We start from the raw sequence: 25,054 nt of genomic DNA on the forward strand, positions 1-25,054 counted from the left end.
AAAATACATAACCTGTCATTCTGGTCAAACCTGTTTCTCTACTAGTCTGTGAATAACTTGCCAAAGGAGCAAGAGAACAAGTATGAGACCTGAGCACACAATTTAATAAGGAGTGCAAGTACACCTGTCAGCAGGTTACCATTGAGGAAACACTCTTCATGTTAAAGGACGGGACACAATCTTTCATGTTTGTTTTAAAACAGTCACATGGCCAAATAAAAATTGAAATAGGTTTTTCTAGCTGTAATCATTTATCCTGTTCATTCTGGCTATTAAATGATCACTTCATAATGCACTTATAATGTAAGTGAAAATCCACAAGCTTCCATCTGTGGTAAAATGCATTTGTAAGTTTATCTGAAGCTGTCCAAATTAGTCATATCAAGGGGATCTCTTTCAATGTTAGTCTTTTTAATGTCAAACTCCCTCCCTTTATTACTATACATCCCCAATTCCAACAGCTTCACAACAATCAAAGAAGGAACTTGATTGTAAAGTCTGTAAATGTGGCAGATATTCTCTGACTAACTCAGGCTGCTGAAGCTTTACATAAACTTTTAAATGCATTTTTGCACAAAATGTGTGGACATATGTGGATTTTGGCTCCATCACTTACATTAGAAGTGCATTTGAAGGGGACCAGTATGTACAGGAGAAATGACTAGGAGCAAAACCTCTTTCAGTGTTCATATGGGCTCCTGACTGTTGTTTTAAGACAGACTGGAAAAATTGTGAATCTGTCCTTTAACTAAAAATACTAAAGAGTGTAAATTGGTTCATTGTTTGTGTAAGTCTGTTTGCTTCTATTACATTTGTTGAGATGACTTTTATTTAGATTTTTTGAAAAATCATTGTGCACCATTTTATATCACACAATGCAGGCTATCAGTAATCAAGGATGCATGTGCAGAATTGATACCGGACTTGCTAGAAAGGCAGACGCATGGTATAGTGGCTGTACAAAAAAGGTCATGTTTCAAAAACACACAGGCACTGCCATTCTCCTTAGATGACTGAAACCCATTACAGTACATGAAGGAGCTATGAGTATTATACATTATAGAACATTTAGGGCAAACCACTGTTTTAGTCTTTCATCTGTCATGTAATAAACATGTATGATACAAGAAGATCCCTCTTCAGGTGAGTTTGGAGGGGGGGGGGGGGGGGGTGTTGGTGATGTACTGAATAGAGAAAGGAGGATCCAGCAGCAGTCAGTATCCATGACCGTTCCTCTGCCACATCTCCACTGTGTGGCAAGTGCTAGTAGCTGCATTGCATTAAAGTCTGTAACAGAGTCCTGATGTGATTCTGTGTGGCTGAGCTTGTCCAGCAGGGGGCCGCTACAGCCCAAGCAGCATTCACTAACAAGCCAGTCATCTCCAGAGTTCGGTGTCCAGCTCAACACAGATAAGAGTGAAAAAACAAAGACAGAGAGGGAGACGTCACAAAAGTTGAAAATGAGCTTTTAGCCTGTTAGGCTACTTAATGCGACCATAATACCACTGAGGTATTCACTGTGACACTTAATAGTGACAAGGCAGACGAGGAAAGTAGAGCAACAAAGAGGGATTTTTATGAAAAGCAGCATAGCGCCGACCAACCGCAGAGAAAATATATATGAAATATATTACAGATTAAAACAAAACAAAAAAAGAATAGAGAAATAAACTTTTCAGACTATTGGTGAGAATATCCAACAGTTAAAACATTTAAATTAGAGTTCGTGTCCAATCATCTTTTGGCCAAACAAACAAAAATAAAAAGCAACTTGTGGTAAGGTTGAGAAATTGTCTCAGTAAGACAAATAATGACTTGTATTGGTTGTATGTGTATGTACAGTCCATGTGTGTAAGATATGCTGACACATAATGAATATAAACATATACATGCCACCCTTGAAGACCACAAGAGGGTGTGAGAGAATAGAAAACTACCGATAATGAGCAATCAAAGGCTAGGTGAAGAGAAAGAGGAAGAGTCTAGTCCGTTCATTCTTCTCCGACCCGATCAACTAGTGCACACTCTCCGACATGTTAATGTGTTCCTGGATTTCGCGGACAGCAAGGATGCGGGCGAGCATCTGCTCCAGCTGTTCTTTTGGGATTGGCTGAGTGGAGTACCAGATGGGGCTGTTTGGAGCCACAACAGGCTCGGGAGTCAGGTAGAAGGTATCGTTACGACCTTTAGCACTCTGTGGACTGACAGAGAAACAGAACAGTGTCAGCACATTATCATTCATCTGATGTCAAAGTTACAATTTTAGCCACAGTCTGCCTACACTATAATTGACTAAATACTCATTTTGCTGCAAATGAAGGAGAAGATTAGTGCCACAATGATGCAGATAGCACCCTTAAAAAAGAAAATTCACTGTTGTACAATCTTTTCTTGTAGAATTGGCCATTGTTCCTTTCATCTCACTGAAATATAGTTGTATAATCAGCATTTAAGTTGGGTAAAATGTTACAGCTGCAAATGCAAGTGGGTAGAAAAAAAAGGTGACAAAAAAGTAAGAACTAGGCTCCATCATGCACCACTTGTAACTATTCGCCTCTGGGGCAAACAAAGCTGAAGTTAGCTAAATTTAGGCAAGCTAATGTTCTATAGCTCAATTAAAAAGTGACATTTCAAGTAACAGCAACTGCATCACAAACATAGTCAAGCACACCTCTGTGCCGGTGTGTCTGTGATTTGTCAAGAGGAGCAAGGAGTGAGTTTTGTGAAGTGGAGCAGTCAACACAAGGTGAGTAACATGAAGGAAAAACAGTTACTGAAGCCAAGGACTGTTTTATTCATGGCCATACAGCTTTAAAACAGCAAACTCAGAGGGACGACACTGACCCAGAGACTGATGCAAACAACAGTCAGCAGCATTTTAGTGACAAAATGCCTTCACTAAAAAAAAATATCCAGTGTATCTCTGCCCATGTTTACTAATGTTAGTGTGACAGAAGACACTTTTCTGTAGTATTTATGATTTAGTGTTCAGAAAAAGAAATAATTGATTGATTATTTTAACAACACTTGAATTACGAATGTAAAATATCATTTCCTGGTCTCAGTTGAATTGTCTGAGGTTTTGAATGTGTGATGTCTTTGATCATTTTATTATATTTGTTGAATTTTGTGCCTGCAATGCAACTCATTCACTGTTTTTGAAAAGAGAGCAAGGAGTAGTTATACCACATCCATGTTCTTGTATGTTACCAAAGACAAATAGTTTTACCTAAACGTAGCTGGAGCATCTCCAAAGAGAAACTGTCACTCTTGTTATGAATTGATAACCACATCCTGCCAGAGTGACACTACAAAGTAATCCTGTTATGTGGTTTCACACATTTTATTGTTGCAATATTGGATCAACTAAATGAAGGCTGACAAACACGTTTACTTTTACATTTGTCATGGAACTACACGTTTTATTTTTCATAGGTGACCAAATCTGTTTTGTACATTTATCTTCTTTTCACGCAGGTGTTCCGTTTCTTTTTCTCTCTCATCTTCTGTTTTGTAATTATTTAAAGTCTCAATTGAAACTCAGTATACTACTTGTGTGTTTTCTGTTTGGAAATCCAATAAATAAAGTTTTGAAAAAAGAAAATAAACAATTTTCTCCTCTTCCAGTTCTATCCCTACTCAGCTTTCTTTTAGTTTTATATTTACCATTTGAAGAGGTAGAAATCGTAGAGCTTGATCGGACATCTCAACGGATTCTCCGGGTCCTCCAGCTGCTCTGAGTACATGTCGTCTGTGACTGAAAGAACACACATACAAATGTTATTTACCCTTAAGATGAAATCTGACTGCAGCACGAATCCAATCAATGTGTGCTCTTACCTTTCTGCCCTATGAACCTCTCTGTAGACTTTAGGTATCGGATGCTGGTGCTCTTGTCTTTGGGGTTATTGGGACTCTTCCTGGTGTGTCTTAGCACTTTAGAAAAGGCCACTTTTAAATGCTGATCCACTGTCCTGAGGTGGAAATACCTGTAAAAATACAGAATACACGTCAGATGAGCAGGTTGTGTTTATTACTGTGATCTAGATTTTAGATAATATGGTATGTAAAGCAGTATAGCCAAATTCTTGAAGAATTAAGTCACCACACTAAATGACTCAGGTAATTTGAGGTGGCAGCATGTGCAAGCAAAGAGTAACTCACTTGGTGTTGAAGAACATTAGAGTTGTGAGCAGCGTTGCGGGGGAATGTGCTCCCAGCTGTTTACATTCCCATAACATCTCTTCTGTCACATGACTGGGGATAACATAACCTACAGGGGAGATGAAGAGATTATATGTAACAAAATAGTGTTGCATGCAAATATAACCAATTGAGACAAACTATACTGCAGGGATTTCAGAACAGTTCAGAGAAGAGGTGGGTCGGTGGGTGGGGGGCGGGGGGGTTCATAATCAATTGACAAATGGCCAAAAATATATTCTGTAACAACATTGATCAATGCATATGTTGATACAACTAAACTGTGAGGGAACAGCGCAGCAGCCTCCGATGCACACACTGGAGTCATCTTGTAGTTCAATTTAAAAAAAGAGAAAAACATTTGGGCACATTTTGGATTTAATGACTAGACAATTAGTTTTACAAGAAGAAGGAGGACTACTTTGTTAAAACCCTCATACCCCACTCATAGACTAACTCCAGCTCTAATAAACAAGACCTGCTGACCAACAGTCACTGCAGTGCTTCACAAACCAACAACTTAAACCAACTCAGGTGGAGCGAAGAAAATCATCCTCATTCATCCACCGTCTGTTTCATTTAAAACCCTTCCGCTGTACAGCATTTTCTGATTACAGTGATACAAACAGTGTAGCTGAGAGGCTGTAAAATGCTTTCAACGTAATGCATTCAAATTAAATATATAACTATAAATAATGTTTAAAAGCTGCAGAGACAGTGACCTTCACCAGGACCGGTTAGCTTAACTGTCAGTTATGTTTCATATTTCAGCTCAGTGGACAGAGGACAGGAGTTCCACAGCGGTAAGAAGCCAGCTTCATAGAGAGGGACAAAGTAGGCATCTGGGGGAGGGGGTCCAGTGACATGCCGGGACAAATTATGGCTGTATTTTCCCCAGATATGATGGCCCGTGGCACATGAATTACACTATTCCATATATAATGAGTTTACTAGCTTCTAGCTAGCTTCTCTTGATATACTCAACATGTACGGGCAGCAAGGAGGTGTTCTTTAAGAAAAACACTCACTTTGTTACACACCATGCAGAAGAAAATTACTCATTGACAGGATATAACCAAAAATGTAAACCATGGATAAAAAGTACAATGTGGAAAAACATAATCATATATATTTTTGCTGAAAGTTTCATTACATCATATTTTATTTTTAAAACATCTGACATTATTTTGCATAATTGGTCAATGGCAAAAAAATACAAAAGCCTTCTGGGATATTTTTAACTGTATAATTACAGTGTGAGGCTGAGGCATAGCCTACATTTTCCTCATATGTCAGGCCTGTTACTTTAGCAACATTGCCTGTTTTGTGTGTGTGTGTGCTACACCTCTTAGAAAAAGCTCTGCTGTAAAAGTCGCAGTGTAAGTGAAGATTATTAATTGATTCATTTATTCATTAAGCCCATAAACGTCTGTGTGTTTTATATATGTCAAACACTGAAAAACTCTCCATTATCTACTCAGCAGGACACAATGTCTCAGCTGACACACACACACACACACACACACACACACACACACACACACACACACACACACACAGGTTTCTCTATCATCATGCCTGCATTGTTGTGAAGGTTATTGATCAGAAATATACATGCATTGAAAATCACAACGTCAAAACTATTCTATTAGTCAAAAATGAATACAATAAAAGTAGTCAGTTGGACTTAAGTGAGCAACTGGCCAGCAGCCAAACAGCTGACCTCTGGGAGTCATTGATTTAGCACAAAGTGTACTTGAGTGAGAGCCTAAATATAAGGCCATGACTGATACATTATGATTTAAGAGTGAATGTGGCTCTAATAAATGAAAAGGGAAAAAAGAAAAAGAAAAAAAGAAAATTCACATAATCTAAGAAAAATGGAATAATAAATTGGATCTTAACTTTTTTTTCTTTTCTTTTTTTAATCTTGCGTTAGAATATATAGATAATATAAACAAACTGAGTCAGCACTTTTACGTCAAGCTATTCACACTGACAGTGTGTCAGCAAGTAAAATGAGCAGGACTAAAAAGCATTGGTGCCTCTGTGATTTTTCAGAAGAGTCGTGCCTCCTTAATTCAGCTGCATTTTAAGGCGAGGAAGAGAAGCTGTCTAAACCCTGATATTCATCCTCCCATAGATATCACAGCAAACAACAAACATATCAGATTTGGCTCACAGCATTAACGCCAAATAATGCAGATAAATGCTGGTGAACAAACCACACATCCAGCGATAACACGCTGTTACCAGAAGGAAAAAATAACGTGATAACCTGTTATCTCTGCCCTAAGATTGAGACAGAAATTTTGGCACAATACATTTATACCTTAACTATTGCACACTGTGTCTGAGATAAAAATTGAGTAGATAAGACATGAAGCTGATAAGAACACACACTGCAAGTCCCTGATAGGTTTGATAAAGGTTTTTTGGTCTCACCTAGTGGATGAATAGGTGGTCTCCAGGGCTCCAGGATCTGGTGCAAACTGTGAGCAAAGCGAGTGTAGTACTGATCTGAGAAAACGTCATCCACACGACCATTATCAAACAGATACTGCAGGGAAGGAAAACGGATGAGGTCCATCAGTGTTTCCACATTAAAAACAAGTACCAACAGTGATGGATCGAATGTTGAAAGCTGTGAGTGTTTGTATGTTTGAAGTGAACTTACTTTTTGTATGCACAGAAAAATATAATAGAGAACATCAGACTCAAAACACTCCCCTTCCAGCCCTCGGGCCTCTGTTGTCATCAAAGAGAGACCCATGCAGAGCTCAGCAACTGCACATGACACTAAGTCCTCCTGGAAACGCAGTGCCTGGCGTCCTAAAACACAGACATGCCAGTGATTAGATTGACAGATAAAACTGTATGTTACTTTTTTAACATAATAAACATTGTGTATATGCACTTACGGCCAATGGGGGCCAATTTATTTTTGTCAGATTTTTCCAACTCTGCATTTTTCCGCTGAGCCCAAACCCGCCACACGTCCAGCCCCTCCTCTGGCTTCAAAGTAGCGGGTAACAGCAGCTCCTGCACCTGCTGCTGGCCTTGACTGTCTACCTCTGCTACCACTGTCTGACCCTGAACAGACACAAATACAACACCTTTACCCCATTCTATACAAAGAGATGCATCACTGTGTGTACATCTGGTGAAGATAAAATACCTAAATAGGAACATTGTGTTATTACCTGTAGTTGCTGTGCGTCCTGTCCTGACAGCCCCTGTGTGTGCAGCACCTGCTGCTGTGGGTCCCAGATAAGGGACTGTGTAGCGTTGGAGTAGCCCTGTACTGCAACTGGGATGTGGATATTTCCATTCATCAGCTGGGCAGGGAACAGTGTGTTTGCAGCCAGCGTGTGCACCACCTCTTCCTGGCCCCCCATTCCTACAGAACTCGTTATGCTGGAAACAGCCTGCGCTGTCTGACTTTGACTGGCAGGGATTTTCAACTTGTCATTATCAATAGTAACTTGTGTTGGCATTGTGGTCATCGTTGTAGTGTTCGCTCCTGCAACCTGCACTGTTCCATAGGCCTCCTGGGGGATGGCAATATGTGTGACCTGCTCACGACCTCCAGATCCAGCAGGAGCAGAATAAACAGGGATGGTCCAGGTCTCCCCTGTTGGACTGGTGATAGTGCCTGTGGCACTGTAAAGGTGGGAGCTGTCCACAGTTAACAGATCTGGCCGCAGGGACACATAACTTTGCTGCTGACCCTGTCCCTGAGGGATAGCTAGGACTGTGGCTACCTGCTGACCAGGCAGAGCGTAGGACACAGTGATGGGCATATCCACCTTGCGCTTCTTGGCTGGCTGAAGGACGCCTGCTCCCTGGGATGTAACAGTGGTTCCCAGTACCCTCCTCTCAGTATTGTCCTGCTGCTGGGTGGGAGAGAGAGCTCCGACTGTCTGGATTTGGATCTGTTGCCCCCCTGCAACGGCTGCCACCAACTGGGCTTGCAGCTATAACACAAAAGAGGGACTTTGATTAAAACTCTGGTTGATAATAACATTTGCAATCCTGCCATTAATGTGGTGTGTGCATGTGTTGGCATACCTGTTGGTGCTGCTCCTCAGTGAGGTCCCCAGGCTGAATCAGCTGTGCCGTAGTCACACCTTGTAGCTGTTGATGGGACCCAGAGGGCACTTGGAGGACCTGGCCCAGCATCTGACCTTGCTGCTGGCCCTGAATCTGCACCTGAAAAGAGAAGAATGTGCACCCCAGGGATTAAATGGATGATTGGGTGACAAAGATACCACTACAGCACATCGCAGATACAAACCTGCACTATCTGTTGCTCTGTATTCTGCTGTACAGATTGCTGCTGAGACGTGGACTCTTGTATCTGTTGCTGCTGCGGCTGAACCTGCACCTGAACCTGCATCAGAGAACCATGCCTATCAGAGAGAATTTTAACTGAGAGTTACAAAACCTTAATCTTAAAAACTTAATAAGCAGATTTACCGGACAAGCCAGTTCCAAGAGTGACCCTGCCACCTCAGTGCTGTCTGTGTAGATGCAGTTTGCCTCTTGTTGATAGACCATTGTGGTGGTGGTGGTCGTAGTATCTCCACTTTGCTGGTTGAACTCCTGCAGGGCATCTGGACCCTTGCTGGCCAAGGACTCCAGGAACTCCTTCATGCGATGCTGAGGGATGCTCCGAGCTTTCTGCCTCACAAGCTCTTCATAGGAGCCTGTGCCATCCAGGGAGTTATTCATGGCTGCCAACAGTGTCCTCTTCTATGAAGGGGGAATCTGGATAACAGGGGGAATTCATGTAGGGTTGTTTTAAAATTGCTTACTATACTTATAACCGCAGTAGCTCTTATAAAACTATTAAGCAGATATGTTATGCTTGAAATAACAATGAAAAGGAAAGCTAAAATTTCAAACACAGTGTTTTCAAGCAGCTCCACAGACGGGTGGTAATACGAAAGGGTTAAATCTAGCTGAGTGTATACGAGCTGAGCTGGGACAAAAAGCGCGGTCACTTTCCAAAATCCGACAGTTATTCAAAAGCAGCGACGGGAAACACACACAGAGCCGCACAGTTTCACGGGGCGATTAGATTACGATTATTTATATTTGGAGCAAGTGGTTCCACAAAACAGCTGGTTACACAACAAGCTCCTGTTAGCCAGGTACACGGCACACAAATAAGAGCCAGACACAGCTGAGTTTGGGGTATTAAAGCGCTCGGGTCTCACCACTGCAGCTTCATAGCTCACTTACACTCACCGCTGCTTCATCTACACGGAGCTAAATAAGCTGGGGTGACTCTCTAATGCCGCTAAGGTTACACACACCGACTATATTTTTTGTTATCGTCCCACAAGCTAGCAGGCTAACATTAGCAGGCGCGTGAGCTACCTCTTCCTCCAACCGGGCCGAGGCTCGAGCCGCCCACGAGCGTTCTCCTGCCCCTCTGATCGGCGCGTGTCTTTCCCCACGAGCGAGGAGAGCCACGTATTGCCGATTCTCTTCTCTTTTTTGTTTTACTCTGTGTTTTTAGTGGTGTTCGTTAGATGGCTTTGCTTTTTCTTTTTCTACACCACTCATATTTCTCTGGGCGCCATCTTACAACAGCGTCCTCAGACCAATAAGAGAGCGATTTGTAACTCTGCGCTGCTATCGCGGTGTTTCCACCGGCTGGTATCGCGATGACTCAAGCTCGTAAGATGGTTTGTTAAAGGCGACAGACTCAGGTAGAGTGGCTGGCCAGATCAGGGTAGATGTCAGTCCACCTTAAAAACCACTTAGGCCAGACAGACGCTCCTAGTGGTTCACTGGCTTCTGAATCTTTTAAGGTGGTCCTGCAGAGATGCGCTGAATATCCGGGTGGTGCTCCGTAAACTCTGGGCAGTTGAGGGTTAATACGGTTCAGCATGGCCTGCATGACTACAGTATCATATTATTATAGTCAACGGTCTGCATCATAGCTGTAATAATATTACTTTTTATATTATTTTATTATTATTTGCAGTCTATGGCCTGCATCTCCTCCACTGTTTTCTGTTATGGACCAAAAAAAGTCTTAAATTATTAACACATTTACTGAAATGAATCCATGTGAAAAGTTTAGAGAGAAAAATCACTATTTGGTGGAGCTGTTAACACAGACATAAAACATGTGACCCATACTACACATTGCTTTTTTCGAAAGATGTCAAAAGCCAGAAAGGTTGGAAACCACTAGTTTCATCTTTAAAAATGTTTTGTATTTTAAAAGCTTGTTATATTGTCCGTTGTGTCAAATCTTCATCTGAAAAATAACTAAATTTGTCAAATACACATAGTGGAGTAGAAAGTACAGTATTTCCCTCTGAAATGTTGTGGAGTGGAAGTATAAAGTAGTGTTAAAATGGAAATTTGTCACATTAGCAACAGAATAAAAGGCTGTAAGTTATATTCAAATAATTATATTAGCCAGTGAATGGAGCAGCATTGATTTTTTTTGTTTAAATCAGTGTAGCTTCCACATTATTTTGTGTTCTTGCTTTTATAGATTATATCACAGTTCAGTAAGAGCTTTGATTTTTTACACTGTAGACTTGCTTTTTGAAATTGTAAAATCAACAGCAAATACTTCTATTTATTAAGTTAATATACACACATGATCATTTACTGTCCCCCTCCACCAGTTTCAATATTATGTGAAGGCATCAATAACCATAGACAATATATAATATACTACATCAGACATATTGATTTTGTTGTATAATATCATTGTCTACATCACCACAATCAGTGCATCCATACTTGAGGTGATAAAGACAGAGACGTGGCAGTTTTATTTCATTATTATTTATTCTCATCTCCTGTCAAAAGGACACGTGCATCCCTCTGAGACTTAAAAAAACATATGATGGTTTGGCAGTGATCCACCATCTTTGTAAGAAAGTCATGTATGGCATTTGAGAGCATCTCCTGTGTTTAACGCCAGCATAGATTCAATGTTAAATTAACACAGATGAGATTCTTGTTGAACCATGGTCAAAGTTGCATACATTCAACAAAGAAGAAACACTAAGTGTATATTATTGCAGCGGATGTCTAAAAGAAATTAGGACTGACACTGACTGGCAAAGCTTCAGATTGATTAAACCAAAGCTGCAGTAATTATTTTTACCATTAATCTCTCAGGAAATTATAACCAAAAATCATGAAATAGAGTTAAGTTTTCCCAATTTCTGTAAAACAGCTGCATGCACCAGAACTGCAATTTAGAAATATGGACATATTTATTACAGTGTCTGATTTGGCTCAATCTCAAGCTAAACAGTCTGTTCTTCTGCTGGTTTTACACACTGAGTGATGCAAACAATTTGGACATGTTTCTGTGGGCTCATGGGAAGCAGGAAATGTGGTTTGATCGAAGTCAATCAGATCTTCCCAGGATCCTCTTTGAGCGTGACTGTTCTGTTGAAGACGAGCTGCAGTGAGAGAAAAGATCACGTTACAGTTCACACTCCTGTTACATAGGTCCCAAAATGTTTTGCATAGTAGCGGAGTAGTAGTAGCCAAAAATAATATCTCAAATGAACTAAAAATAGAAGCTTTTAATAATGAGCATTTGCAATATCAAACAGTGCAGTTTCAAAGTTGCATAAAAAACATGAGAAAGAAGTGAAGATGTAACAAACATGAGAATGTCAAAGTATATCTGCCTAAATCTAGTAGCAGCAGTACTTTTGTGGTACTGTACCTTGTCTGCGGTGCTGTCAGGGTCCAGGGAGAAGTAGCCAACTCTCTCAAACTGGAATTTGTCGAAAACTTTTGCTCCCCTGACCGAAGTATCCACTAAGGCACTGCTGATGTTAAGGGAATTCTGAATAACAAAAGGAGGAAATGAAGAAATGTTAAACAATCACTACAACATCTCAGTAAATCCACTTCTATCACTGTAGGGAAGAGAGACTCACAGGGTTGATGTCACTCAGGAAGCCGTTAGGCACTTCAGATGGATCCTCTGGGTGTTTGTGCAGGAATCTACCAAGATAGAGAGATTTTCAGAGTTTATGCAGGTTTCACAAACTTAAAGACATTTTTTAATGCCACATAGAATGTAATTTAATACCTGTTTTATGTTAAAATTATGAAAGATATCAATAAAAACCATTAGGGATATGAGGCCTAGAATTATTTACCAAGTGCAACTTCTTGACAGTATATAAGAATCATTCCCAATAATATAACTAATGACTAATAACTAATTAATTAGGACCTGGACGAAAGCTCCAGAAAGAGAAATAATCAATAGATTCATCTGTTAAAAAATAACTCAGAGGTCTGGAATTACATAAATTACATAAAAAAGAAACATCAGAGAAAAAAATATTTAAGACATTGGTGAATTACCTTTGAGACTTAAAAACATTCTGAGGCCTTTTTATTTTGAGAAAACTAAAATCAATGTTTTTAAAGCCTTTTCAGGACTTGCAAATACCCTTTGGTAAATGAGTTTCCTACATGAAGTGTTGGTTAAGAATGGCTTTTCTGTGACTTACAGTCTCTCATAGAGGCGCACTTCACACTTCAGTGGCTGGCTGACCCAGTGGATAAAGGCCTTTGGTTTCTCAGCTGTGTCAGAGCTGCAGCATGTCACCTCCAGTTCCACCACTTTACCCTGAGAGTCCTGAGAAACACAGCGGAAGACAGCAGACGGACCACATGATACATAAAATAGTACTTTAAAGACATTCATAAAGCCAATACCTGCTAAGAATATAAAATGCTAAGATCATGTGTGTTATTACACATGTGAGTATAATATGATCTGGGGAAACTATTACATTTTACTTTAGAGCTACTGAGTAAAACATCTGGACGTACCTTGATGACCTTCTGGACAGAAATGACATACCCAGCATGCCTTAGGCCTACAGGCTGTTCTAAGGACAGACGCTTGTAGCCCTTCTCCATCACCTGCAAAAGAAGAAGAGCCCACCATCATCTTCTGTCTACAATCCAAAAAATGTAGAAATAAAGTACGTATGGATGTTTGTCTCTAACCTCTCTGAAGTCACTCTGTTCAATGAAGATGGTGCGTGTAAATGGAACGGTGTGGCTACCCTTGGATTCGTTGGCAGGAAAGTCTGGCACTCGTACTTCAGACTGAAAGAGAAGACGACGATGCATGATGTTAATGTCACATAAAAGACAGAGCATCCAGGATAAAACAAGTTCTCTGGTAATTAGATATGTCTGTGTATTTGTCACTAATGTACCATTGAATTCTCAGGAAGATTAGTTATGGTGATTTTGAGTGGCTCCAGGACAGCCATTGCTCGAGGTGCTGTGTCGTTAAGCACATCCCTGACACATGACTCCAGCAGATGAGGCTCTGTCGTTGTCTGGGAAACAGTGACACCCACCTGCCAACACATGGAATGTATTATTACAGCGTGTTACTACATTAGACTACTAGTTCCTCCATCCATCCATCCAACCATTCATCCTTCCATACATTACGTTCTGCATACCCGTGCACAGAAGTTGTTAATTGCCTCTGGTGGGAAACCTCGTCTCCTCAGTGCAGTCAAAGTAAAGAGGCGGGGATCGTCCCAGTCTCTGTAATTAGAAGAATATGGTATGTAGTCACACATTTTAAGAAGCACAAAGACTGAATAAATCACAGTGAGTAGAATAAACCGTATGCTTTGAGGTGGTAGAGTCAATTATGTGCTGTCAGAGATTTATGTTGCTATTATAATAAATTCAATATGCTCAGGAGGGCTTGGGCTGTGTCGAAAGTCCGACCCTGTACAATTGCTGGCGTCACTTTTGCATTCTGTTATGAGATTACAATGTAGAATTGCCATCTTATTAAAAGTAGAGTGGTGCAACTAATAATCATTATCATTATCAATTAATCTGCCAATCCTTTTTTTTGTGATCCTTTGTCTTTAAAATGTCAGAAATGTACTTAAACCTCCTGTTATCATTTCCAACAACTGTCTTTTTTTTTTTTAGCAACAGCTCAAAACCAAAGGATGTTTAATTAAGTTTTTGGCATTTTTGCTTACAAAACTAACTAAATAACTAAAACAATTATTGAACTGTATAAATATTTGCTGATTAATCTGACTGATTAACTGAGTAATTGTTGCAGGTCTAAGAGGTGCACATCTGAAAAGTGGCTTTTGTGAAAAAGTAAAAAAAAAAAAAAATAAGATATGAAATATAAAACTATTGAAGTAAGTAGGTGCGCAAAAAGCAGGCAGACTTTTTCTCTCCTCAGGATATCTGCTGATTTAGATTTCTTTTCCATAGCAGTGCTCTCTCTATCCCCACATTTAACTAACAGACTGGAAACAAACAGCTAACAGAAATACCATGTTACCTGACAACACCTGTCTCTACCAGTTTGATGATTTTCCTCTTGGACACAACGGTGTAGGTGAGGTTCAAGCGGCCATATTCCCACTGAACAGGGCAGTAGACATCCAGAGCGTTACACAGCCAGTAATATGATGAACGCCTGTCACAGTAACAAAAGGAACAATCACGCTTGTATGCTTCCATGCAAGTCTATGATGAAGTATAACTACTTACTAAAAGCACCAAAAAAATGAATTCACACCTGGCCTGAAACTCTTTGGTACAGAGTGAGTGTGTGATATTCTCGATGGAGTCACACAGGCAGTGGGTGTAGTCATACGTGGGGTAGATGCACCTGGAAAGAAAGTAAACCACAGCTTGTTGTGAGGAGGAAAGTATTAATAAAACTACCTGTGTGAATAGAGCAACACTTTAGGTTTTCATACCATTCATCTCCTGTTCGATGATGAGGCGTGTATTTGATGCGGTACGCCACCGGGTCCATCTTCCCATCCTCCATGATCATCTTCATCCTGAGTGTAGCCTCTCCCTCAGAAAACAGACCCTTCTTCATCCTCTCGAACAACACCAGTGACTCTTCGATGGGACGATCTCTCCACGGTGATGGAGGAACGTTGTGGCCCTTCAGTTCCTCTCCCTTCTGGTGGCAGATATACGCATGACCCCTGACAGAAGACAAAGAGAAGAATGAAATGTAATGTATCCATCCATCCATGCATGCACTTTAACCAACACATACACACACATACACACAGTTGTTACACTCACCTACGAATAAGATCCACTGCAAGATCGTAGAGTTGCTGAAAGTTGTCTGATGCGTGTGTGACGGTATACGGCTCATACCCTGTGTAATACAGTAACGCTGATGAGAAACTACCTTCATGAATGTAGAAAGTAAAAGAAAAAAATTCATCAGATCAAATATTGTAAATCAAGAAAATTAAACTCACCAAGCCACTCCACCATGTCCTTGATAGCAGTGAAGTACTTTTCCTCCTCCTTCTCTGGATTTGTGTCGTCATATCTCAAGAAACAAATTCCACTGTTCGCCTGTGAGACAAGATGAGGTTAAAAAAAATACATTTGCACTAGAGGGAGTTAAACAGCTTCGACAGTAACTGATGTGGAGGTGAAAGAGGATAAAAAGTTACGCACCTTGGCAAAACCAAAATTGAAGTTGATAGCTTTAGCATGTCCAATGTGAAGGATGCCGTTGGGCTCAGGAGGAAAGCGAGTACGAATCTAAAATAATTCAACATGGGAGGAAGAAAAATCCAAATGAATGATCATTTTCAAGTTAGCATGCTTCTTTTCCAAAAGCTAATGTTACTCATATGAGGTTTGTACCTGCCCACCACTGATCTCCAGGTGCTTCTTAAGCAAGTTCATGGTGTTGGGTGTAACCACGTAGCCCTCAGTTTTATAGTTCTCACCTGTAGGATGGAAGGCAAGGATGAAAGATGAGAAAACTTTTTAAAAATTGCTGGCAGAGTATGAAAAAAAAACAGAGCAACAAGCAAAGATGCTACTGTATCTAATTGTTTCAGATGGTTCCTCCTCACCTGTTTTATGGAACTTCAGTGCTTCTCCTCTGAGCTGCTCCATCAGCGACTTTCCCTCCCCAGTCATCACATCACCTGAAACACACACACACACACACACACACACACACACACACACACACACACACACACACACACACACACACACACACACACACACACACGGTTAAAAACAAACCACCTGACACAAACACAAACAGTAAAATTCAGTCATCCACTTTGCCTGCTGCTTACCGTTCACTGCCACCTCCTCTTTCTTCGCCTTTACATCCTTCTCTGCAACTTTAGTCTTCTGGGGCTGCGAGATGATTTTTAATTATCCACAGATGTAATCAAAACCTTCAGTGCAACGAAGTAATAGTAAGTAAGTAAGTAACAATTTTGGGTAATACGCTTGTTTACTCTCTTACAAAGAGTTAAATGAGATACCATTCTCATGTCTGTATGGTGAATATGAAGCAGCAGCGGCCGTTAAGCTCAGCTCAGCATAATAAAGCTAATTTATTAACATGATATATCTCTTTCATTTAATATGTTCAAAAACCGAAGTGTAAAAACTACAATTTGTAGTTTATAAGAGTAATATTTTTACAGACAAAGAGACTTTCTGCAGTCTTTGCCAACTTCAAAGCAAATAAGTGTATTTCCCAAAATGTCTAACTACTCCTTTATACAACATGAGATGAGTTACCTTTGCTTTCTTCTCCAGGTCAGCCTCTGTCTTGGGACCCAACAGATGCAGGACCTTTAAGATCAAAGTCAGAGTTAGTTACAGAATGCAGTGGGAATCTAATAATGCCCGATCCAAATCTTTAAATCACAAGGACAGACATTTTCAAACACACCTGCATGTCCACCTCATTTTTGATGACCTTTCCATCAGCCCATTTCAGAGCAGCGCGTGCCTCTCCTGCAACACAAAGACCCTGTGAGTCATTCTGTTGGCCTTTTAGACTTTTATGTATTCAAAAATATTTATCCATTTAAGCATGAGTGCATACCCATTAGCAGTCCCATGTTGAAGTGGTACCTCTCTTTTACCAACTGTTCCTTGTGCTTCTTGATCACAGTCTCCACCTGCACAACATTCCTCTGTCACTACACACACAGTGCACTGTAAAGCTTGTAAAAATGACATAATTATGGTCATTGTGCACTTACTGCATCTTCAATCTGCTCTGGTGTTACGACCACGCCCACTCCACATGCTGCTTCAAACTCCTTCTCGTTGAGGGGGTCCTGAGGATGACTCTTCACAAAGTCCAAAGCAGCTGCAAAAAAAAAAGAGGAAGTAGAAATTGATGGAGGAGTCACTCATTCATTCTGCTTAGTAAAATGCTCACAATGCAACCTCCTCCAGCCTCTACAAACATTAGCATGATATGTGGTTTCACGAGTTTTTTCAATGTGTTTGTTAAATGTTTTGTATCTCCTGGTCTGCTGTGAGATTTAGATTTAGATGTTTATGTTTATATCAAGCTTACTCAGATTAGTTACAGAGCATCAAATTAACACAGTCACACAGCCTTACTCGTACTACATATCATGATTTAAAACCTTGTGTCCTTGTGTATACATTTTTTATTTTGCATAGCAGTGCTAAATGGTAAATTATATATGGACTGTATTTATATATCACCTTTCACTTAAAGCATTTTTACAATACATATCAATGTTCACTAATTTATACACATATTCACATGCTGATGGCTGAGGATGCTCATCAGGATTCACACCCACACACCGCTTGCATAGCAATTGGGAGCAATTTGGGGTTCAGTATCTTTCCCAAACACACTTCGACGTATGGACTGACCAATCTTTTGATTAGTAGACAACCTGGGGCTTGTTTCAGAAAGCAGGTTTAACTAACTCTGAGTTAAAACCTTAACTCTAGGTTGACCAACTCTTCAAGCTTGTGCATGAGGAGATACCAAGCCCTCATCAATGGAGCACAGATAACATGATTCACCATGACAACAATTAAAAACACATCTATATACATCTACACAGTGCAGAACAGACAAAAACACAGTATGCACAACATGTATTTGAATAAGATATGGGCTCAAATGGCATGTTTATTTAGCAGCCACTGTGACTCAGGAGGTAGAGCAGGGGCCTGTTTCAGAAAGTAGGTTTAGTGAAAACTCTGAGTTAGTTAACCCTGAGATGAGGGAAACTCTGTTTTTTCGGTTTCAGCTTAACTCTGAGTCAGTTACCCTGGCAACATACTCCGTGAATCTAACCTGCTCGCTGGCAGGTTTTCTTCAACTAACCCTGAGTTTATCTGCAGACTGAAGGAGGTGTCAGACATGGTGTGTCCTTTTCTTAAAGAGTCAGTTAATATTGAAGCACAAATCTCTGTCAGAGGGTGATCGGACCCCACTGGGATGTTTTATCATTCTCTGATGATGTTCTGTTTGAGTGTTTCCATTTTTCTGTACAATCGATAATTTATCTGAACAATATTCTCACTCCTCGTATCGTCTGTACGACACCACATGGACATGCTCTCAGTTCAGAACAAGTTCTCTGTTCAAGTTCATGTTCATGCTATATTTTTATATTTCATATTCAGTTGCTGCCAAGTAGGCCTACGTTTTGTACCTGTTGGGGTCTGCATGAATATTAAATGTGCCGCGCACACACACACACATACACAGAATATAAATGTTGAATAAGTCGACCACTCGAGACAAAATGTTTCTCTTTTTTTTCATTAATACTCACTGTTGACTGTCAGTCCATTTCTGCCACATCAGCTCATGTTCTTTTGCTGCTGCTACTGTATTGTTTTTTTTCTTAAATATATACTCATCATCTGCATGTATTCATTAATATTTCTAACTCCTTTGGGGAGAAATAGGAGGACTGAGCCCTTTGTTTCTTCTGTTGTCATGGTGAATCATGTTGTCTGTGCTCCATTGATGAGGGCTTGGTATCTCCTCATGCACGAGCTTCACTCAGTTACTTTGACTCAGAGTTGATTGATCTAACTGTTTGACAGCTCAGAGTTGGTCAACCTAGAGTTAAGGTTTTAACTCAGAGTTAGTTAAACCTGCTTCCTGAAACAAGCCCCTGGTCCAATATTTAATTTACATAAGTGTGATGTGGAAACATGAAGCCTGCAGTGCACACACACACTGAGAACTGACTTTTCAGTGAAGTAGGAGATATCTTGTGTCCAACAATTAAACTTTTGATTTATCTATTCTGGACCAGATGTCATTTTACAGATTTTAACAAGATAATCTAACTTTTGTTTAAATTTGATGGAAAATCTGATAGAAATAATCACTCAAAGACGCAAATTTTATACATATCTTGAAACATATTTGGGTGAGGAGGGGTTTTAAAAATGTAAGTATCACTCGGTGTTGGTACCTCTTTCCTATAGATCAGTCAAGTTATGACATGTCAGAAATGTCAAAAAATTACCTGCCAGCTGTAGCTCTGTGCAGATTTTGCGCTTAGCTATGGTGTCAGAGAGGAAAGCCAGGCGTTTGGTGTCTTTAAGGCGAGATGCCATACTGTACAGCAGTGTACCCATGGCTTTGTCCAATTCTGATGATCCACTGACACGCTGAGCCTAATGAGAGCAGAGAGGAAAATAGCAGAATTAACTATTGCCAATAAAAAAATCAGTGTGTCAAGATATAAGGGACAAAAACAGGGAGGACCACTTCTCCTTATATCTTGCCCCTTGATATCATATCTTCAAGTAACCTGAATTGAGTGAAAATGAAAGTGAAGTGACCCTGCTTCACTAACTAACACAGTTTAGAGGAAATATAACTATAGTTATGAGCTATATAGGTGCACATACCTCTGAACACATGATAAGAGAAAGAAGTAAAGAGGAACAACAAGTGAGCTAAAGGAGTACATGTCACAATTCAGGAGGTGTCGGGTCAAACCTGAGTGATCGCGTCCTTCAGGGTGGCACTAAGCGCTTCATTTTTCAGCGTTTCTTTAGCTTTCTGCTCACTGAGGCCAATGGAAATGAAAAGTGTCACAGGATCCGCCATTTTATCCTCTGTATATTCACCGGCTTGTTGGGAGCCACACTCAGACACGCCGCCACACACACCACTCTCTCTTGGACAGAAACGGCGAGGGACGATTTCCTGTACACCTCAGAAAAAAGAATGCTGTACAACTATATGAGCCAATCGCACACGACAGGCAAGAATGGCGTTGACCAATTGCCAATGATCTTGATTAAAGTTACCGCCCACTACAGGCCAGATAGCCAATCAGCGGTTATGTTGACATTCTAAAGGGAGGGGCCACCGGAATTAAAAAATGTTGCATCAGATTGACATAACAGTAATTTCAGTGAATTTTAAACATGAAATTAATACCGGAATAATTTATGATTTGTAGTAGATGACATTTAAAGTTATAAACATCCAACCTTTGCACTTTTCCTGTTTGAATGTGTGATATTGCTACGCAGTGTAAGGTCTTTTTTGTCCACCACAATCAACGCACCTACAGACGTGTGTAGGGAAGTGTTTTATGATGCCGTAAGTTACTATACCGGTTTGCACATTTATTTCTCCAATCAGCATAATTAATAAGGGGGCAGCAGATCAGTTATGGCTAAACATGCGGTGCTGTCATCGGGTGCAAACATGTGGAGACGTCTGGCCTGTGCAAAGTCAGAGCTGCGTCTGGATCTCACTCTTGCCTGTGGACAATCTTTCCGGTAAGTTGTTATGTTTAAGGCTCAGGTGTAGTCTCTCCGTCTGTCAGCATAATAATCAATAGGACACTTGATACAGTGTAGATCACCCTGTTGTGCATTTGCATTCACTCATGATATATCTCAACCCACAGCTGGAGGGAGACTGCAGAGGGCCACTGGACCGGAGTGATGGGGGGACGAGTGTGGACTCTGACCCAGACAGATGACACTCTATGGTACCACGTTTATAAAAGCCACCACGACAGGCCGGAGGAGGGAAGTTCAAGTGACAGGAAGAAGAGAGCTGGTGCTACTCTCCAGAATGAAATCAAGTCAGAGATGAGCTTTAAAAGGGCTTTGAAGAAGGAAGAGGAGGAGGAGCCTGTGGCTGTGACCCCACTGCAGGACATTGAGAAGGAACAGGAGATGCTGAGAGATTACTTCCAGCTCAATGTTAAACTGGGAGATCTGTACAAGGAGTGGGGAGCAGCAGACCCCCACTTCAAGCATATTGCAGACATTTTCACTGGTCAGTGTGTGTTTTTTACACAGTAAGTAATGACTGTGATGATATTTGTTTTGTCCAATGTGTCTTGAATACATAGTTTTCTTTCCCCAGGTGTGCGAATGCTACGCCAGGACCCCACTGAATGCCTGTTTTCCTTCATCTGTACCTCCAACAATCACATCTCTCGTATCCAGGGCATGGTGGAGCGACTGTGTCAGGCTCTGGGTGTCCCAGTGTGCCAGCTGGATCAAACTTCTTACTACAATTTTCCCTCCCTGTCTGCGCTTGCAGGTGCTACATGTTCCTGTATCTCTTGCCAAGAGTAACATAACTACAGGGTTCACAACTTTGCCCCATATGTTTTGCTGTAGTGCTTTGCTAGTGGTTCAGTGGTAGAAAATCCTGCCAAACTAGAGACACTATGTTTTCAGTGGGACATGCGCACAGTTCACATGGGGCATTGCGTTTTACTACCAGGTTTTGTTGATGTCAGCCTCTGATATATGAAAGTATAGTAATAAGATCAGTGCATTGGTTAAACTGAGTGGTATAAAAACTTCTCTCCAGGTTATGTTACACATCTTTTATTACCTTGTTTCCTGTTTAATCTCTTTCTTAACCCAGTTCTTAAGTGGGACTAGTCTCTTGGATCTGAATTTCTAATAAAGAAGTATGCTTGTATTGAATACAGTGATCATAATTGTGTTGTTTTCTTTATTTTAATTGGCAGACAGCAGCGTAGAGGCCTGTCTCCGGGAACTTGGTTTTGGATACAGGGCTCGGTTCCTGCAGCAGAGTGCGAAACAGATTCTGGACACCCATGGGCTCCAGTGGCTTGAAGGTCTACGAGATGTCCCGTATCTGCAGGCCCGTGATGCTCTGCGTACACTCCCTGGTGTGGGCACCAAGGTACAGCAGGAACAGAACCTGTTAGCCTCATACAGTTTGTTAGTATTTATGAGGAGAGAACATAGAGAGTACACTTATAACAGTAATGTGTACCTAAAGGTGTTGTGGTGTCCTATAGGTGGCAGACTGTGTATGTCTAATGTCCCTGGATAAGCTAGAGGCCGTGCCAGTCGACACACATGTGTGGCAGATTGCAAAGCGTGACTACAAATATGGTTCTGGCAGCGGACAGAAAAGCATCACAGATAAACTTCACAAAGATATTGGTTAGTACTCATGGACCTCATCATCATAGTGTAAACAATGAATAATGATTTTTGTTTAATTGTTAAGACAATGCCAAATGTTATATTTCTACACAGGGGATTTTTTCAGAAAGCTGTGGGGTCCTTATGCTGGTTGGGCACAGTCGGTGAGTGTCATCTTTCAGTATCAGTCAGTGTGTTTCTGTCTCCTTGCACTCTGTCCACAATAACAACAGATCACATTTCTGCCTCTTTAGGTGTTGTTCTGTGCTGACCTCAAGAAGTTCCAAAATCTGAAAGAAACGCTGCATCAGAAGAAGCCAAAGAAAGAGGAAGACGGTGAAGGAGAGAGGATGGTAGCATGTAAGAAAACAAAAATTAAAACAGAAGAAAATGGAACTGTGAAAAACAGGAAAACTAAGTCAGCGTGTCGCAAGAGCACAAAGAAGTCTGTTAAGGATGAGAAGGTGGTGTGAGGTAAACAAGACTCTTACATCAGGATTCACATCAGCACCAGGCATTTTCCACACACCTTTTTAACTGAGCCTCATTTGAAAACCCCATTGTCATGTCACATCATGTTTGAAAATGAAATATATAAAGGATGCCAGGAACATGACATAAAAACCTCAGGTTATTGTACATATATTGTTTATATTGTTTACTGTAACCTCCCTACTTTACTACTACTTTTACTGTAACCTTTCTACTTCCCTGCTATAAACACAGCACACTGGTGATTTTATAATAAATACAAAATAGTTTTCTTTAGTGTATGTGTTTTGAGACAAACTGTCCATATTAGCTCAGTTATTAATACCCTATACATCACAATCCCACTTAACACCATCACTGTCATGTTTGCTAACTTGGGCTAAATGTTACCTTAAGTAGCCTCTAGGTGGCACTATGCATTGGAAGATATTGCTCAGCAAGCTGATACCATATAATGGGTCATTTGCTGTAGCCCAGCCTTCTGTTTTTTAATTTGAGAACAAATAGCACTACTTCCCTGGGTGAACACTCCCTGGGTGAATACGCTGGGTTTCTGTTACACCGCATACCAATACGTCATGGCATTCATGTGAATGTCATTGCACACCAAAATGGTGTGTTATGTTTCTCCAGTGCATTCCCTGTATCAAAATAGTGTGTGACTGTTGGATCATAATAAAGTGGCTTGGCTGGGCAGTTGTGACGTGCCATTGGGTCTGTATGTTTATCTATAGGCATTGGTTGACTGTGTCAGCTGGTCTTTTTATAGCAGGAGTTGCAGTCATCTGCTGTCACTGCTCCGGGGCTAGTGTGACGGTCTCTGGTGACAACATGGACATGTCTTTGGGAGCATTTGGCCTATTACTGTCCTTTTATGACAATTACAGAGCAAAATATTAGTTTGTTAAAAATATATGGAGACAAATTATTCTAATGTGGTAACCACAATTAAGAGTCCCTCTTGACCTCATTTGAAAGACAGATTTTCATGTAGGCTTAAGGGAGCAGGTGCATCATGCATGGAGTTGTTGCATCTGTGTGGGGGTCTGAATATGCATGTCTTACATCCATAGAAGTTGTTTATTTGTGGAAAGGCGTGCAGCCATGCATGTTAATGAATATGTGAGTCAGCTTTCATCTCTACTCTGGTTGAGCTGGACAGAAGCTGGGGCCCAGCTTCAGGGCACAGTCAGGGAGAAGAAGAAAAGCAGCAGTAAAAATAGAGTCGAGAGAACAGGGAAAATTAAACAAAAAGAGAGGGATAGGTGAAAGTGTGCTGGAGGTGCGGGACATGAATGTTAAAGGAAAAGCCATGTGCACACGCAAGTTGACATAAAGACGACACAACAGTGGCCTTTGCGTTACGTAAGAAATGGGTCTCAGCTTGTTTTATGCCCTCTGGAACTGTTTAGTTGGAGGGATGCACCTTCTTTCCCAAAGAGGATTATTTCCTGTGGGCACCAGGGGGCGCCACATTTGTAGCGCCTGCAAAAGGGAGACATTTCTATTTACTTCCAGATGTGCAGCATCAAAATTTAATTTGTCTCTTGATGATTGTTTGGTAACTTTTTATTTTATGGGTCCTATTTTACAGTAATTTCTTGGAAAAGTAATTTGCAGGCATTTAACAGTTAATTTCAGGATATTTTCCAGAGATGTGATGCAATTTGGTACAAATGGGATTTTATATACTGTATAGGCTACTGTGTTATAGAACATTTTCTGAAAAATCTATTGCCAGTTTATTAACAGTTTATGGATAAAGTAACTAAATGGGAATCTCATTTTTTGACTAATCCAAAAAATGAATACCTGAAAAATAAAGATATATCATCACATTGATGCAGAAATTCAATATGTTGCCACAAAGCAAGAACTGACATGCAAAATTGTCCTAATTACAAACAACCAGAGACATCAAGGCAATAACTACCACAATGTGAATATCAATATTTCTATCAATTGATAATTATATATTATTTTACATTATGATATTGCACTTTATGTCATAGGTTACAATATTTTTTAAAAATGTGATCCTTTGTTCATATGAAAACCCTGCACAGGTTTCTCATGTGAG

The 25,054-nt window shown here is 40.5% G+C and overlaps 3 protein-coding genes across 3 annotated transcripts; 1 reads left to right on the forward strand and 2 right to left on the reverse strand.

Moving 5' to 3' along the window:
• Window positions 1-710: 710 nt before the first annotated feature.
• LOC128357272 (transcriptional regulator QRICH1-like) lies at window positions 711-9,786 on the reverse strand. The gene is made up of 12 exons (XM_053317582.1): window positions 9,589-9,786; window positions 8,683-8,973; window positions 8,501-8,596; window positions 8,275-8,415; window positions 7,407-8,180; window positions 7,125-7,296; window positions 6,881-7,035; window positions 6,649-6,763; window positions 4,165-4,273; window positions 3,841-3,989; window positions 3,667-3,757; window positions 711-2,201 (listed from the first exon to the last, which is right to left on the reverse strand). Exons 2-12 carry the CDS (start codon window positions 8,935-8,937, stop codon window positions 2,015-2,017), a joined length of 2,244 nt encoding a protein of 747 aa, XP_053173557.1. The 5' UTR covers window positions 8,938-8,973; window positions 9,589-9,786; the 3' UTR covers window positions 711-2,014.
• Window positions 9,787-11,006: 1,220 nt separating this feature from the next.
• Window positions 11,007-20,249, reverse strand: qars1 (glutaminyl-tRNA synthetase 1). The gene is made up of 23 exons (XM_053317581.1): window positions 20,045-20,249; window positions 19,566-19,716; window positions 17,286-17,395; window positions 17,126-17,201; window positions 16,970-17,034; window positions 16,816-16,869; window positions 16,359-16,422; window positions 16,125-16,199; window positions 15,910-15,995; window positions 15,718-15,804; window positions 15,513-15,612; window positions 15,328-15,406; window positions 14,985-15,224; window positions 14,801-14,893; window positions 14,561-14,698; window positions 13,701-13,788; window positions 13,446-13,592; window positions 13,231-13,332; window positions 13,051-13,143; window positions 12,726-12,853; window positions 12,141-12,207; window positions 11,924-12,046; window positions 11,007-11,651 (listed from the first exon to the last, which is right to left on the reverse strand). The coding sequence occupies exons 1-23, from the start codon at window positions 20,153-20,155 to the stop codon at window positions 11,601-11,603; spliced, it is 2,328 nt and encodes a 775-aa protein (XP_053173556.1). The 5' UTR covers window positions 20,156-20,249; the 3' UTR covers window positions 11,007-11,600.
• A 400-nt stretch (window positions 20,250-20,649) lies between these two features.
• On the forward strand, window positions 20,650-23,198 carry ogg1 (8-oxoguanine DNA glycosylase). Its single transcript, XM_053317593.1, has 7 exons — window positions 20,650-20,838; window positions 20,970-21,346; window positions 21,437-21,616; window positions 22,056-22,234; window positions 22,353-22,500; window positions 22,597-22,646; window positions 22,737-23,198. Exons 1-7 carry the CDS (start codon window positions 20,729-20,731, stop codon window positions 22,953-22,955), a joined length of 1,263 nt encoding a protein of 420 aa, XP_053173568.1. The 5' UTR covers window positions 20,650-20,728; the 3' UTR covers window positions 22,956-23,198.
• Window positions 23,199-25,054: the final 1,856 nt, after the last annotated feature.

Source organism: Scomber japonicus, chromosome 4 (assembly GCF_027409825.1).
Source record: "Scomber japonicus isolate fScoJap1 chromosome 4, fScoJap1.pri, whole genome shotgun sequence".
Lineage (NCBI taxonomy): Eukaryota > Metazoa > Chordata > Actinopteri > Scombriformes > Scombridae > Scomber > Scomber japonicus.

Bases quoted from the DNA above. Each gene is read 5' to 3' on its own strand.
- LOC128357272 (XM_053317582.1), bottom strand. From the start codon at position 8,937: ATGAATAACTCCCTGGATGGCACAGGCTCCTATGAAGAGCTTGTGAGG. The intron at 8,597-8,682 runs GTAAATCTGCTT...TCTCTGATGCAG, and splicing joins TCTTGGAACTGGCTTGTCCG to GTTCAGGTGCAGGTTCAGCC. The intron at 7,036-7,124 runs GTAAGTGCATAT...TCTGTGTTTTAG, and splicing joins TAAATTGGCCCCCATTGGCC to GACGCCAGGCACTGCGTTTC.
- qars1 (XM_053317581.1), bottom strand. From the start codon at position 20,155: ATGGCGGATCCTGTGACACTTTTCATTTCCATTGGCCTCAGTGAGCAG. The intron at 16,870-16,969 runs GTGTGTTTGAAA...TTGATCTTAAAG, and splicing joins AAAATGAGGTGGACATGCAG to GTCCTGCATCTGTTGGGTCC. The intron at 16,423-16,815 runs GTAACTCATCTC...ATCATCTCGCAG, and splicing joins ACCTGGAGAAGAAAGCAAAG to CCCCAGAAGACTAAAGTTGC.
- ogg1 (XM_053317593.1), top strand. From the start codon at position 20,729: ATGGCTAAACATGCGGTGCTGTCATCGGGTGCAAACATGTGGAGACGT. The intron at 21,347-21,436 runs GTCAGTGTGTGT...TTCTTTCCCCAG, and splicing joins TATTGCAGACATTTTCACTG to GTGTGCGAATGCTACGCCAG. The intron at 21,617-22,055 runs GTGCTACATGTT...TTTAATTGGCAG, and splicing joins CTCCCTGTCTGCGCTTGCAG to ACAGCAGCGTAGAGGCCTGT.